At 39.7% G+C, this 15682-nt stretch overlaps 1 protein-coding gene across 3 annotated transcripts in view; it reads right to left on the bottom strand.

Annotated features, from left to right (window-relative positions):
• RASEF (RAS and EF-hand domain containing) overlaps window positions 1-15682 on the bottom strand; it is a 56073-nt gene that overhangs the window by 15787 nt on the left and 24604 nt on the right. For all 3 annotated transcript variants that reach the window (XR_011473406.1, XR_011473405.1, XM_070431445.1), the window contains exons 3-10: window positions 13857-13947; window positions 13240-13335; window positions 12027-12104; window positions 9587-9702; window positions 7727-7795; window positions 6041-6125; window positions 4795-4883; window positions 125-359 (exon numbers count right to left, since the gene is read on the bottom strand). Coding sequence is in view for 1 of the 3 variants with exons in the window: in XM_070431445.1 (XP_070287546.1) it covers window positions 125-359; window positions 4795-4883; window positions 6041-6125; window positions 7727-7795; window positions 9587-9702; window positions 12027-12104; window positions 13240-13335; window positions 13857-13947 (859 nt within the window). In the remaining 2 variants the exon portion in view is untranslated. The remainder of the gene's footprint in view (window positions 1-124; window positions 360-4794; window positions 4884-6040; window positions 6126-7726; window positions 7796-9586; window positions 9703-12026; window positions 12105-13239; window positions 13336-13856; window positions 13948-15682) is intronic.

Here is a 15682-nt window from a genome sequence, read left to right as displayed (position 1 = left end):
ACCTATGTTTCATAGTTATAACCTTTAAAATGGATTCCCATGACAGATCAAAGTCAAACAGGGTGCCAGATCTACATGAAGGAGGAGCCTAGGCCCTAGGAGAGCAGTGATTCCCAGGGCTTACGTCTGTGTCTGAAGCATCGCCAGCAGAGCTCTCCCGCATGCCGTGCGACCTCAGAAATGCTCTCTGGTGTTTGTATTCCACCTCTGAGTCGTACTCATTGGAATCTCTCAGGGTGGACAGGCCACTGTCGAAGCAGCTCTCAGGCAGGCTGTCAACTTCACAATTCACCCTCTGCATGGGATCACAGAGGGCCAGCGAGTCACAGTCCTCATCCACGTAGGAAGAGCGGGAGGACCTGGGGTAGAGAAGAAGACTGGTACCTGAGGGCGTCAATGCTCGAGACCACAGGGGCAAGAGTGGACTCAAGACCGACACTCGCATGTTTGCCAAGAATCACAGTGTATTCCATGATTAAGCATCGGGAGAAATAAAACATTCAAAGCCATATCAGTTCATTCCATGCAACAGTCAATTAAAATAAAGACATTCAAGCATTTCATAAATGGAAGTATTTTTCTAATCACCTTTACTAGTATTTCCTGATAAAAAAAAAAAAAAAAGGTTCCCAGAATCTAAATGCAATCTAAAGTTGCATTAGGAAAAATAAATGGCCCTATCCGGTTTGGCTCAGTGGATAGAGCGTTGGCCTGCGGACTGAAAGGTCCCAGGTTCTATTCCGGTCAAGGGCATGTACCTTGGTTGCGGGCACATCCCCAGTGGGAGGTGTGCGGGAGGCAGCTGATCAATGTTTCTCTCTCATCGATGTTTCTAACTCTCTATCTCTTTCCCTTCCTCTCTATAAAAAATCAATAAAATATATTTTTTAAAAAAGAAAAATAAATATAGAACACGTGAACCTTTTCCCTCTTGTGTGGTCAGACCACATTCTGAACAATGCATCCATTTCTGAATAACATCTCTACTTAAAAGGGATGCTGATAACCTGGGGAGTGTGGGGTGGGGGAGGAGAGGGCAACAGTGATGACGTGAGACTCAAAACCCTCCAATATGAGAAATGGTTCAGTGCACTCAGCTTAAATCTTAATGGTTTCGCTCTTCAAATAAGCAAAGGGCTGACTCGAGAAGAATACATTCCCTCAGATTTCCCAAGACAAAATAAGGGCCAACTGGTAGACTTTTCTGAGAGTCATATTTCTAACAACATGGTAAAAAATGACAATTAGAAACATGTGGTCCTGAAACAGTTTGGAAGGTGAGATGAGTTTTCTGCCGTGAAGTGTTGACACACAGTCTGGAAAAACCCCTACAGGAGAGGTTTCATGCAGAAAGGTTAGAACTTCTGACTTCTGTGGATCTTTCCTCTCATGAAACTCAAACATCTGCTTTTCTATTTATTTTCATAAGAATCTAGTTTTATATTAAAATAAAAACAATGGCTATAATTTCTTTAGTCCCTGCTACACATTGGACACAATCCTAGCTACTTGGCACACATGATTTCATCAGAAAGGGGCAATGGGTGGGTACATGGGTCTCCAGATATGAGAACTAACAAGAGATGGATATGCTGAGAAAAGACAGGGTGGACTTAATAGAAGTATAAGCTATATAAATCTTAGAAATCAAAATATTTTGGTGCCTTTAGCAAATGTTTAAAATGAACTAAAAAGGTGATTTAACCAATATGCTTTATCTGAATATGTTGCTCACTTATGAGGTATTTTTCTTGGAACAGGAATTTCATACCAAACTCAATCTACCTAGCTAGCTAGGTGTGTATACATTCTTTTACTATTTCATCATTTATGACACTCTCCTTCTGAAACTGATTTTAGGTAAATCTGTAAGGAACTTAAGAAAACCATTCTCATTATAATATAGTACAACCTACTTCAGCTCCATGCCATTATTGGCCAGAACTTTATCTTTTTAACCGACTTGTATCTTTGATAAGGAATAAAGGAGAAGTAAAATCCTGAATTGAGACATCATCTCCATGAATGTCTAAACTTTAAATTAAAAATATAGGTACAGATTCAGACTTTTTCAAACTCAACTTATATACATACTATTTTAAAAGTAAACTATTCTTACCCACCCAGAGAATATTTTCATTACAATGAAATACGTAAAGATCTAAAACAAGTCATATTGTCATTGGCATTCTTAGAAAAACACAAAGCTAAAACAAATAGACAAGTTGAAATTCAATAAGGCCACAGAAGTAATAAAATTAAATTTATAATATGCTTTTAACTGTTTATACTAGCATCAAAAAGAAAAGAAAATATTAACTTCTTCTATCAAACTAGTGACTGCCCAAAAAGGAACATCAGTGGGACAATGGCATCCCTCTATTCAAGGTGGTGAGCACACAGGTGACAGGGTCCTGTCGCTCTGAGCCTCTGGGGTGTGACAACTTGTCCCTCAGAAGCTATTGTTCATGGGCTCTTAGTCCAGTATTTATGAGCCTTGTTCATGATATTTACTGTCTTCAAAAATAAATCATGATGGAATTTCTGGAATAATTTTCAGTTAGGCATCTTTCCCCCTGTGTGCTTAAAACTGACCTTAGATATCAGGCCAGAAAAATGCCATCACACCAACACATTCTTAAAAGTAATCTGTATTTCCCAATAACAGAGCAGTCAGCTGCCTATAAATCAACAAACCATTGCAATTTTTTATTTCACAAATCAGTGGAGAAAACATCTGCTACATGGATAGAATTTTCTTAAAAGTGACCACTGACCTTCCTGAAAAGGAACTGGTCCATTTTGCTATGACCAGCATATTAAGTACATTATTCTTTAGACTAAAGGTCCCCAGGTGAAAAGGGAATGAGCATGAATCAGAAAACTGCATCAGAGATGGAGAGATGGAAACCTGTAGTTTGCCCATTCACTTCTACTTTCGAACCCTGACATACTCCAAAAGTAACCATTTAAGTAGCCGGATGTATGTATGTGTTCACGTGTGCGCACACACATATTATCTTTCCATTTTTAGTACTAGATCTAAAGTTACAGTAGGGCCAATATTTCACTTTATTTAATTAAAAATAGAGCTAATGGCAGTTCCCTTTTTAATTTTTTGAAAAAATTCCATGTTGTCTTCCATAATGGCTGCACCAGTCTGCATTCCCACCAGCAGGATACTAGGGTTCCCTTTTCTCGACATCCTCACCATACCTGTCATCTGTTGATTTTTTTATGGTAGCCATCCTGACAGGGATGGGGTGACACCTCATTGTTGTTTTAATTTTGTCTCTCTGATGATTAGTGACTTTGAGCATTTTTCATATGCCTCTTGGCCATCAATATGTCCTCTTTGGAGAAGTATCTATTTAGGTACTTTGCCAATTTTTTAATTGGATTTTTTGTCTTCCTTTTGTTAAGTTGTATGAGCTTTATATATTTTGGAAAGTAATCCCTTATCAGATGCATCATTGGTAAATATTTTCATGTGACCTGACCCAGTGATCCCACTTCTAGGAATATACCCTAAGAATCCTGAAACACCAATCAGAAAGAATATATGCACCCCTATGTTCATAGCAGTGCTATTTATAATAGCTAAGATCTGGAAACAGCCCAAGTGCCCATCAGTAGATGAGTGGGTAAAAAGGATGTGGAACATGTACACACTGGAATACTATGCAGCTATAAAGAAAGAAGGATCTCTTACCTTTTGAGAGAGCATGTAGGTACCTGGAGAGTACTACGCTAAGTGAAAGAAGCCAGTCAGAGCAAGACAAGTATCACATGATCTCACTCATATGTGAAATCTAATGAATTTAATAAACTGACATATAAAATAGATCCAGAGACATGGAAACATGGAACAGACTGACAAATCTTGGTGGAAGGCGGGGTGGGGGGGGGGTGGGAAGGGCAGGAAGAGATTAACCAAAGAACTTAAATGCATACATATATAATCCATGGACAGATAATAGTGTGGTGAAAGCATGGGGGGTGGGAGGTTGGAAGGGATCAATGGGAGAAAGAGGGAACATCTGTATTATTCTCAACAATAAGATGAATTTTTAAAAAATAGAGCTAAATTTTCACTTCTGGTAGCCTCTGTGACTCCTTTAATACAGTAGAGCTTGGAAACACTAGTCATATTGCTTTTGTTTTGAAAGTGTCCTTTCCTTGAATATAGCTTACATATTATGCTGAGCTATTAAACATTTACCAAGAATCTCAACATCATATAACACAGTGGTTCTCAACCTTCCTAATGCTGCGACCCTTTAATACAGTTCCTCATGTTGTGGTGACCCCCAATTTCATTGTTACAAATTGAACACAATTAAAGCATAGTGATTAATCACAAAAACAATATGTAATTATATATGTGTTTTCCGATGGTCTTAGGCGACCCCTATGAAAGGGTCGTTAGACCCCCAAAGGGGTCGCGACCCACAGGTTGAGAACCGCTGAATAACACAACATATACCGGAGTTCGACTGGTTTCCCTGAAACTCCCTTTACCAAGTCCACTTCTAAGAAACAAGACACAATTAGGAATGAGGTCAAGGTGAGCTTACATAAAACCAAGTCATGACATCTTAAGGAAATTACTTTGCCCTATCTTCAACATTTTTACTTTAATCTTTATACATATTTCATGTTCCAAAATTTAAAGTAAGTGTAGAAATACAAATTAGTGCCCAAAATATATTCTATTATTTTAATTTACCTCTAAGGAAATTTACTCTCCTTTCGACTTTGATCCAGAATTCAAACAAAATGAAAATAACATACCTGTCATAGCCTGGAGGTTGAGGAGAATGACCATTAAATTTTGGACTGCTCCTAGAACTTGTATTCCCTGGTGATGTATTATTTACGCGCTGAAATGCATAATTATTGTTTCGTTACTCAATGTAAGCATTTTGTTTATATATATGGTTTTTAACCTGTAGCACGCTAGTTAACTTCCAATGCAATTAAAAGTTTGTTGTCTTACATGAGCAAACGTGAGCACCAAAATCAAGGGGGGAGGGAGGATGCAACAACTACATATGGTATTTTCTCCTCGTTGTGTCATAAGTCTAATCCCTACCACATAAGCCATAAAGGGGCTCCCAGTGCCCTAAATCTGCCAGGACCGTGCAATACCGACTTCTTTTGATTTGTTTCTTCTCGAACCATAACCTGGTTTAGTGAGTGACCCTTCCATACCCGAAGCTACGCCTATGGGACCCCAAACTTGAAGTTGACCCCCAAAAGAGGGAGAAGAGGCTTTCTCACACACAGAGTCTGGGGAAGATCCTCAAAATTCCAAACTCCAAAAGGGGCTTAGCTAGTTTCTGCAGGAGGGTTTAAAATCCAAGGCCTCCATCTGATGATCTCACTCCCGTAAAGCATGCTCAGTGTATGCCGAAACCGGTTTGGCTCAGTGGATAGAGCGTCAGCCTGCGGACTGAAAGGTCCCAGGTTCGATTCCTGTCAAGGGCATGTACCTGGGTTGCGGGCACATCCCCAGTGGGAGATGTGCAGGAGGCAGCTGATCGATGTTTCTCTCTCATCGATGTTTCTAACTCTCTATCTCTCTCCCTTCCTCTCTGTAAAAAATTAATAAAATATATTATAAAAAAAAAAAGAATGCTCAGTGTGTGTGAGCACACTCCTCAGCCAGAAGCACCCTCTCCCTCCCCTCGCCTGGGCAATGTTTCATTTATACCTCCATGGACTGCCCACTCTCTCTTATGTTACTGCTACCTGTGCACGTCTTAACTACCTGCTACACTATGAACCTGCCAGGGCCCAGGTCACACCTGCACATCATTCTCTGGTTTCCTAGGCTACCTAACAAGAGCTGGTTAACCTCTGGGCATTTGTTTCCTCAGAGGGATAGCACAGTTTTTTAATTTTGGAAAATGCCCCCTTTTATTATATGGAATAGTTTCTCATGACTGTAAGTTCTCCCCGAATAAAATATAAGATTTCCATCGAAATAGTCTACCACGAGACAGAACACCATGCGTTAGACAATTCTGCTGCATACCAAGGACCTGTTGAACTTGCTGTAAGTGTTTTCCAGGGCACTCCTTAGGCCGTCGTTGCTGTCGTGCAGCTTCCGGTTAGCTGTTCTGCAGAGTAAGTAAATAAAACATAAATCAACGTGCAAAGTATCAGTAGGGGGAAATGTCACCACTTATTTTCCAGGCTGTGATGTTCAGAAGGTGGAATTACCATCTCCTGTAACTTCCTACCTCTTCCCTTCACACCTCACAAACTGAGATCACAATTCATTACTAGAAGTACAACTGAATGCACACATCACCTCTCTTTAAAGATCTCAAGGCATGTTAGGAAGGCATTCGCTGTTCTGTGGAAGTGCTCTTCCCTCAGGGAGCTCTGTTGTTTGAATAGGTTTCATGCAGGTCTCTGCTCACTAAATGCCTGGCCCCGGCTGACACCAGGAGCCACTCTATCCCCCTGCGCACAGCCAGGCTATGGACATGGTGTGTGATGCTACACTCTTTTCTGGCTACTTGTGCATCCCACTCCTGGCCTGGTCCTGTACCACTGGGCACTGCCGTGTACCTGTTAACGGCTCCAACATTGACTCTGGTTTCAAATCCCAACTCAGGCGGGTCCTTTTCACATGACTGACGGGAGTTATTTAACCTGCCAGAGCCTCAGCAACCTCTTCTATGAAATGAGGATAATCCAGAACCTCTGTCTTGGAGAGTGGCTAATCTTTCCCCACTGAAGTCTTATTCATGCTTCAGACCTCAGTTCACTTGATGCTTCCACTGGGAACACTTCCTGGGCCTTCCCGATTAGGCCAAAGCTCTCTACAGTATATACATCCCTTCCCTTTGTCCCGCCTCTCTCATTCGGCATTTCATATTTCTATTATTATTGATCAGTTTCTGTCTTCTTCCCTAGACTAGCCCCATTAGGAGAGAGATTCATTTTTCCTCCTACTTGCCACTCTATTCTCAGTCCCCGGCACTTGACCCATAAAAGGTGGTGAGTGAAAATATGCTGAATGAATGAATAGGATTATGGTAGTACATCAACTCTGTAATTGCCACAGGTGAGACTTGAAAACCATTCAAAGGTGGTGAAAAGAATTTGTCAAGCCTGACCTTACTTCTCTGGGGGTAAGTGAACCCAGCAGAAAAGACTGCATGGGTAGAAAACAGAGACAGGGAGCGAGAGGGGGAGGTTTTGTGGGGAAGGGCCTCAGAAGCTGGAATTACTACAACTCAGCTGTGAAGTTGAGAGCAGGTATATTTCCAATAGGGTTTTTTTAAACCTCAGAAAAACACAGCCCATTATAACTAGGCACTATAAATTGTGAAAGAAGGACCATGTATGCCTGCTGCTGTGACATGCACTACCGTGGGATGCTTGACCACCTCTCAGGTGAGCTGCAGAGAAAGCCGCTAAGGTCAGGGCCATTATTATTACAGAGGTGTAATACAGAAACTCTGGACACACCACCTGACTTGCAAGGACAGAGAGAATTACACTCTACGGCCTGGATTTTATTAGATTATTTAGGATTAGAAGCGTCAGACAGCTAAGAGGTGGTGCTAAATTCGGCATAGCTAGAAGATGCACGAGTGGGCATGAGAGCCCACCCCTTAGAATACAGCACCTGTGTTACATGTGGCACATGTGTTAACAAAAAATAAGTAAAATGCAAATACAATGAGCATTTTATATGAGAACTTACTGGAGTATTTCAATTTGCCTCTCAAGACTATTTCGATCTTCCGTGTACTCTCGGATTATTTCCAGATCCCTGTAAAATTATATTTTATGTTTGAATGAGAATTAGGTGATCAGCCCTGCCTTACCCAAACCTGCCCTTTCAAACTCTTTTTCACCTTTGCAAAGACGTGTGTCCTTGACCACGGTTTCTATCTCACCTGTGCTCCCACTTGGTTCCTCTGAGCTGTCAGTAGCCTCCCCTCCTCTTGGGACTCCACAAATACACCACATCCCCAGCTTCCTGGTGCAAGGTGCTGTTCCACCTCATCGCCCACTCTGCACCCACCAGCCCTTCCTCCCCACTCTGCTGACCTGGCGCTGTCCTCACTGGGAATGAACCTCCTGCTAAGTCCCTTCTCCTCAATTCACCATCAGTTCTAACCCTTCTCTGCTCATTCCAAGCCTTATACAATCCCAACCCCAGCTATTTTCTCCTTTTTTTATGATTCCTTCTTTCCCTTCCCTGCCCCTACTCCTGCTCTTCCTCCTCTCCTCTTCCTGAATCACAGAGAATCCACAGGACCAGGCTTTCTCCATTCGCTACAAACGCTCATACACTGATTCCTCTGTTGCTCTATTATGAAGCCCTGGCCTCATCCTCAAGAAGTCCACTCTGAACACCAGCCATTCATAGCCAGCCCATATTCCATCTCAGCCCCATTTCTAAGCAGATAAACCCCCTCACTAGCTTCCAAAGCTCTCAAGGTATCAAACTTTATCTACAATAACCTGCCTATTCGCTCTCTTAATAAGGCTAAAACTTTTCCAATTGTCTATAGAAATTTAAGTTTGTTCACCAGAAAATCTGAGCCCTTACATTTTAGTTTTAAACAAGGTTTTAAACATTTTAATTTTTTTAACTTTTACCTTTCATTTCAAAATGTCTTTTTCCTGTCCAGTGGTATAACCACTTCCCCCAAACCAGACTTATCTGTCCTTATATTCTTGATCCTGTGTTGGGTACTGCCTCACCTAGAACATCTCTGAACTTTCTCTTCCCATCTGTGAAATGGGGATAAGGGAAGTCCCTGTCTCATAGGATATTATGTGGACTGGATGTGTTAGTACTAAGTACTAGTTAGTACTAGTAAAATACAAGGCGTCTGTGTTACTTGCTGATGTTGCCTCTGCTCCCCTTGACCAACACAAACCTATTCCCCCTCCCAAGGTCACTTCAAGTGTCTCTTTGCTTTTTACCTTCCTCAATTAAATTTCAAGTTCTCAAAAAGCAGAGACCACAACTTTTACATTTCATATGCATATATGTATATAGATGCATTTATATGCAAATGTGCGTATGCATATATATGTACTTTATATTTGTAGATATATGCAATTTTATATATCTCTTTCTATAGCTATACATATATATGTATAAATACATTTTTCTGTGTGTGTTATTATATACCATACTGCAAAACTAAAGCACAGCAAAATAAAATTACTTGTCTAAGATGTTTACTTTTCCTTATCTTATATTGAAGGGCCAATACTCCTACCTTCAAAGCCCTTTAATTAGCACTAACTCTTGACACATTAGGTACATTCTTCTGCTCCCAATTATTTCAATCATTTATTAAGCCCTGCACTGTCCTACCCAGTCAATATTTAAACTAATTAATCTGTTTGTATCAAAAATGAAAAACACAAAAATCACTAGGAAAGCTGACACTGAAAGTAAAATTTTTAGAAAGCAAAGAATATATCAGTGAAGTTAATAAGTAAGCCTTTATTATTACATAACTAAGCTTCATGCCCATGGATGGTTACCTAAATAAACATTCCACTCAAACTAAAAAAAATCAAATGTGAAGATTCATACCTTTCAGAATTCAGACTCTGATCAGCATAATCACTTTTCAAAGCATCTAATTCACTCTGAAGAAAGGCTATGTTTGTCTGTGCTTCCAACAGATCTTTCTTAACTTTCTGATTTTCCTAGAGAAAAGGAACATTGCAGGTCATTAGACTCAGTTTCTTCCACGTGGGAGAAATGAAATAATGTGTAGTGTAACTTCCCCACACACCACTCTCACCCATCCACAAGTCCTCGAATTTTGGTAGTCCAAGAACTAGTTATCATTCAATGTAACTTGAAATTATGATAAAGTAGTAAAGTGTCAAAAATCTAAATCCTCAAAGTTGTTTGGTTTTTTTAATACATGACATTTGGTGCCAAACTCCAACACTCAAGAGTTTGTCATTATGTACTTTGACATGTTATTGGCAAAGTAACAGAGACTAAACATTTAAACATCTGTCTTACTAATGACAGCTTCATAACTACTGATAAAAATTATGTGAAATTAATATACCTATTACCATGTACACTGGCTCCTTTTTACACTAAATCCTATCCCTAACATGTTTAAATTTTGCACTTAAAAAATAAATGAGTGTGGTTAGAAATTTTCTAAAATGTTCTTTTGGAATTTTTGGAAATTCTAAAGGAATTAGAATTTCCTTAGGTTTTTTAAAAATAATTTTTTAAACTTTAAAAATTTATCTAAGAATTTAAAAAAAATTCACTGGAGGCTACCAGCTCAAGATGGTGAATTAAGTATATGAATTTTTCTTCCTTCCCTTTTGAGAACTCATTGACATGAAATACCAAAGGAAATAAACCAATTAAAGTTAAAAAAATGGAAAAGAGGCCCATCTGCACTCAGGTGACGTAAACATTTCTGAAAAATGGGAACTGGACAGAAATGTGCGATGGAAGGAAGAGAAAAAGTAGGGGGAATGGAGGGGTGGAAGGTTCTTCTATAGAACAAAGAAGAGGCCATTGGCCAGGCAGAAGTCCAGGGAGTGAGAGTAGAGCTGAAAACAGTTATTAAATGTATATCCTAAGTCACCCAATCCCTCAAGCCCAGGCCTCCTCTTACCTTAGGAAAGAATAGAATATAGCCAGAGTTAATTCCAGAGGCAACAAGACAGGGCTTGTCTTTTTATCAAAAAACTGTATGACCTCTATAAGGAAAGCTAAAGCATCTATCTGAATACCCATGCCGACTTATTCTGGTAATTGGGGTCCCCCAGTCTCACAGCCAGCTTCACACACAGAGCTCCTAGGAAAACCCATTTCAGGGCAGAGGCCTTGAGGTAAACAGACCTAATTACCTAGCTGCACAGGAATCCTATGCTCACTACCTAAAGTGATCAGAAATTCCAAGATGACATGTGGATAGCAGGTTTAAAAAGCAATCAGTCTGCTGTAACCGGTTTGGCTCAGTGGATAGTGTCAGCCTGCGGACTAAAGGGTCCCAGGTTCAATTCCAGTCAAGGGCATGTACCTTGGTTGCAGGCACACCCCCAGTAGGGGGTGTGCAGGAGGGAGCTGATTGATGTTTCTCTCTCATCGATGTTTCTAACTCTCTATCCCACTCCCTTCCTCTCTGTAAAAAAATCAATAAAACATATTCTTTAAAAAGCAATCAGTCCAACAAGAACTGAAAGTTCATTGACTCCCTAATTAATACTTTTAAGGAGCAAAAACAAATTCTATGCATTGGGAAGAAGAAATAGGAAGTTATAAGGTATCAATGATTAAAGAAACGAAAAACTCAACCAGAATAGCCAAGAAAAACAAGCAACTTTCTAAGAAATTCATGATCCAAATGCAAAGCCAATGAAGATGTGGCAAAACATGGAACAGGTGGTGCATTAGGGGGCTTCATTTGACCATGAGGTTGGGAACCTTCTCTTTTGAGTGGCAAAGGGCTAATGGCTAGAGAGAAAGGAATACAATTTCAGCTCATGCCATATCATGTCCTGACCCTGCAGTGAGAATAAAAGAAATGCTCATTACTGGCTTGTGACTTTTAGAGTTAACCTAAAAACAAAATAAAGAAAACTTATTAATGATAATAAAAACAGATGTAAATGTTATCACTATTGGCAATAGAAAGACAAAAGATATGGTCAGAAGATGGAAAAGAGACAGAAAGAGGAAGCCTGGATACAGAACAGAGTTGATGCTGAAAGAATGCAGTGTTACAATTGAAAGTTTAAGGCCATGCCATTATTACTTGGAATAAAAAATAAATAAATTAAGCATTCTCAACAGGTGGGGGTATCACTGAGGGAAAAGCCTGCATAAATAATATCTTTGGTTGAAGTTATTCCAAAGACTTTTTCTAACTCTGGTATTAATTTCTCTTTAAGCTTCTATTCCTGGAACACTGAAATAATAGCATGATTATGTTTAGGGAACAGCAGTCTAACAGGAAATGTATTTCTATAAGTGAAAAAATGATTCTTACCATTGATAAATCATAAATTTGTCTTTTTAATGCAGCCACATCTTCTTTTTGACTTACATGTTTTGACTGTTCTTCTAGCTGAAAGAGCAAATAAATGTTGTGTGTTTACAGACTTACTCTGAATTGATTCAGTTAACTTTGGGAATATCCTTATATATAGAAATGGGAATTCTAGAAGTCAATTTTCCATAAGAATTTAAGTAATTTAAACATTTGAAAAAGGAGTTTGATTGTCTAATTAATTTTCTTTGAAACAATTAAAAAACCCTTCCTGGAAACCATTCAACTCTTAAACAACCCAATCCTTGCTTTTTCAGTTACATTGCACGTGTCTGGACCTCTATATTCACCTATAGCTTTATCTGCACTTAACACTTTCTATTCTGCATGATAATTATTTGTGAGTGTTCTACCTGTCCCGCTAGAGTCTAAGATTTTTAAGAAAAGAGAGTGTCGTTTTCACCTATTTTTTATTCAGTGATTTCAGGAAATTCTTATCAAATGATTGAAACCAGTAAAATTTACGTATGATATGAAAGTAGAGACATGTGCACACTAAAAATTATATAAGTACGTCCATGAGCTCTGCTTGCTGGTTGACTCATTAGTTGTGAGTCAACTAATTGCTGGTTGACTAAACTAGCTCAAGAGCAACTATGACAGGGGCAACAAAAATGATTTTGCTACAAACAGCTTACAGCCGTGGGAAACGTGAAGATTTGTGGGTGTCCATTAATTGAATATTTATGCATTGATCAAAATGAATGCCTTATGCCATTAAGTCTAATTCTAAGTACTCTGACACTGGGCTTTCTTCATCTTTCAGCTGAAGGTTTCAGGCACTATGTCATGACTGCACACAGCTGACTGTGAGATGAGCCCTTGACTTTAAAATGCACGCCAACTTCAGAGAAGAAAAACTGAGTTGGCAAAATGAGTTTCTCAGCATCAATGGCTTAGGTAATGGCGATTACAACAAGTGTGTAAACTTCTCTACAGTTCTTTACAGCCTTTAATGTGCTCCCATATAGATCTATGCAAAAGACAAGGATGCCTTTGGAAACATAAAAGTCTTGCCACAGAGTCCAATTTGATTCTGAGATCTGATTACACCTGCTGCTTCAAAGTGATTCCAAATGTTTTTATTCACCTATAACTCAGTCACACTGCTATCTTGGAGCTATTCCTAAAAGTCTTGCTTCCACATACCTACCTTTTTCAGTTTCTTTATTGTCACCTGTAGATCCCCTACTTCTGTTTCATACTGACGCCTGAGGTCACTGAGGGCTTCCTCAGCTTTGCGTTTTTCCTAGAAGGAAAAAAAAAGTTAATTTGATTTAAATAGGCTCTCCAAAATCACAGGTATTAAATGTCTTGTGTCAAACTAAAAATGATCCCAAGTCTCCTACACAGGGAGGGGGTAAGTAACCACATGACTGTAGATACATGGCCATTTCCAGAATTGGGACAACAAAGGCTCAGGTCAGGCTATTTTCCCAGCACCATCTATAGCCGACACAGGACAGAGCCAGAAAGTATACTAAGGTCTATGAACACCAGCACTCAGGCCCTTTTCACTCTACTTGCTGCCTCTGAGAGTTAACAGGACAAATGAGTAGGAAAAAGATGACATGTTTTTCTAAAAAAAATAAAACCTAACACTAGCTACTGAAAGAAATATGCCTAGCCCTGGCTGGTGGTGCTCAGTGGTGAGAGCATCGGCCCATGCACTGAAAGGTTGCAGTTCAATTCCTGTACATGCTACACCCAGAGGTGGCCCGGTGCCCTGTCCGTAAGAACTCACTGAATGAATGAACCCCGCACACTCACGTCTTTCCGAGTCTTGTGCTCTGCAGCCTGAATCCTCTGATCCATTTCCTCCTCCAACTCACTCAGCTGCATGGCTGCCTTGTCCTGGGCTCTGAAAGTCAAGGGGTGATGCACACCTTTTCATTCTCCTCTTAAATTTGTAACAGGAAAACTTCCACTAATCAATCTCAAGCCTTTTATTTTATAAATGAGGAGAAATACAGCATTCAAAATAATAATTGCTGTGCCTTCCACATAATAAAATGAGGTTAGTAAGGTGACCATTTGAATGTAAGAGCACATTAAAACTAGATATTAAATAAATTGAATAGATTAAATAAAATGGCATTCAACTAAATTGTGGCAAAGAACTGATAAAGATACTAAACAACTGGGAAGCTGCCAATAAATTCTGAAAATCCTTTTTGCTGTCCTGATGAGCTAGAACCCTAGACAAAAAAAAAAAGCGCTCCAAGGTAAAGAGATGGTTTGAAATTTAAAATTTCATTATATGAAACACACACTGTTATATATACAGTTGGAAGGGGGGGAAAGGAAGGAGCTCAGCAATTGTTACTAACCAATTCCTTAAAGTTATAAATGTAGATAGTTACCCGTTAGAAAATTTCTTTTATTAATGTAATCAATTAATCATATTTTATGGAGGCAAGAACATGCTGATTTGCCAAAAAAGTTAGAAATGAGAGAAATCTGTTGAGAAGAGTTTCAGGAATGTTTTACGTAGCAATTGCTCAGTATGGAGACATCTGCCACTGAAGCTTCTAAGTGAGCCCTAACACAATTATTTTTCATTCTCTCTCAGCTACATGTCCAAGTATCTACATTTCACACTCATATATCTTTCCTACTCAACTAGATTTTAAGTGACATGAAAGCAGCCACCAGGGGATTTAGAGTTGGTTCACTTGGACCAGTGAAATGCAGTTAATAAACAGTAGGGAACAGGACCTGAGTAGAAGACCTCCCATCCTCCAGTTTGCTGGCTTCTGCTACACCATCTCACCTGCTCTTACTTCCTTGCGAGGCAATTTGTTGGTACATTAGTTTAATTTCTACTTAAAGTCTCAAACAAACATTGAAGAGTGGGGGGAGGACCTCAAAGTAAAATTCTGAATGACTGACTACTGTTTCCTGTTCCTGTTTACTCCCTCGTCACCTTACAGCCTGCCCAAGGTTATGTTAACCTGGTACGGAAAGCCAGCTAGTTCTAGTTTATTTATAAATACCTGCTATTTGAACCCTAGGAATTATGTTTCTCCATAGCAATGTGGGTGTTGGGGTTTGCTTGTTTTTTGAACCCTGAAACTGTAAAGAGCGATGCCACATATCCATTTCTCCCTTTCTTAGGACCAGTTTTTCTAGCCCTTCCTTCTAGACATCCCGTCCCAAACATCTGGGTACCTGGGCTGCTTCTGAATGTGTTCCTTCATCTTTTCTCACTTCTGAGCAACTTTTACTCTTTTTTATTGTTCAGGCTATAACGACAGTGTTTGCCCCAGCAGTTCCTAGTAAAATGTCAAGGGTATTGGGAATGTCTACTTTATCCCAGTCCAGGGACCCTACCAGAACACTGGGTACCCATTCTTCAGGTGTAAATACAGACCCAGACTCTCCCCCAATTAAAAAGTAGAGGAGAGGATGAAGGGGCCTTAGCGAGGACTGTAAGAAAATATCCACAGTGGTCATATAAATGCATCAGTGAGGTGTCCAACAGCAAAAGAGGGGCCTTTAGGAGGCCCGGAGCTCAGGGCAGAGCCTGACTTTGGATCTTACCCAGAGAGCACAGGATGGGGGAGGAGAAAAGCATCAAGACAGCTCAACATCAT

The sequence above is a fragment of the Myotis yumanensis genome, unplaced genomic scaffold, assembly GCF_028538775.1.
Source record: "Myotis yumanensis isolate MYYU_CA2020_CCGP unplaced genomic scaffold, mMyoYum1.0.hap1 SCAF_12, whole genome shotgun sequence".
Classification (NCBI taxonomy): Eukaryota; Metazoa; Chordata; class Mammalia; order Chiroptera; family Vespertilionidae; genus Myotis; species Myotis yumanensis.
Note: the sequence above shows the minus strand (reverse complement) of the source record. Positions and strands in the feature narration are given on the sequence as shown.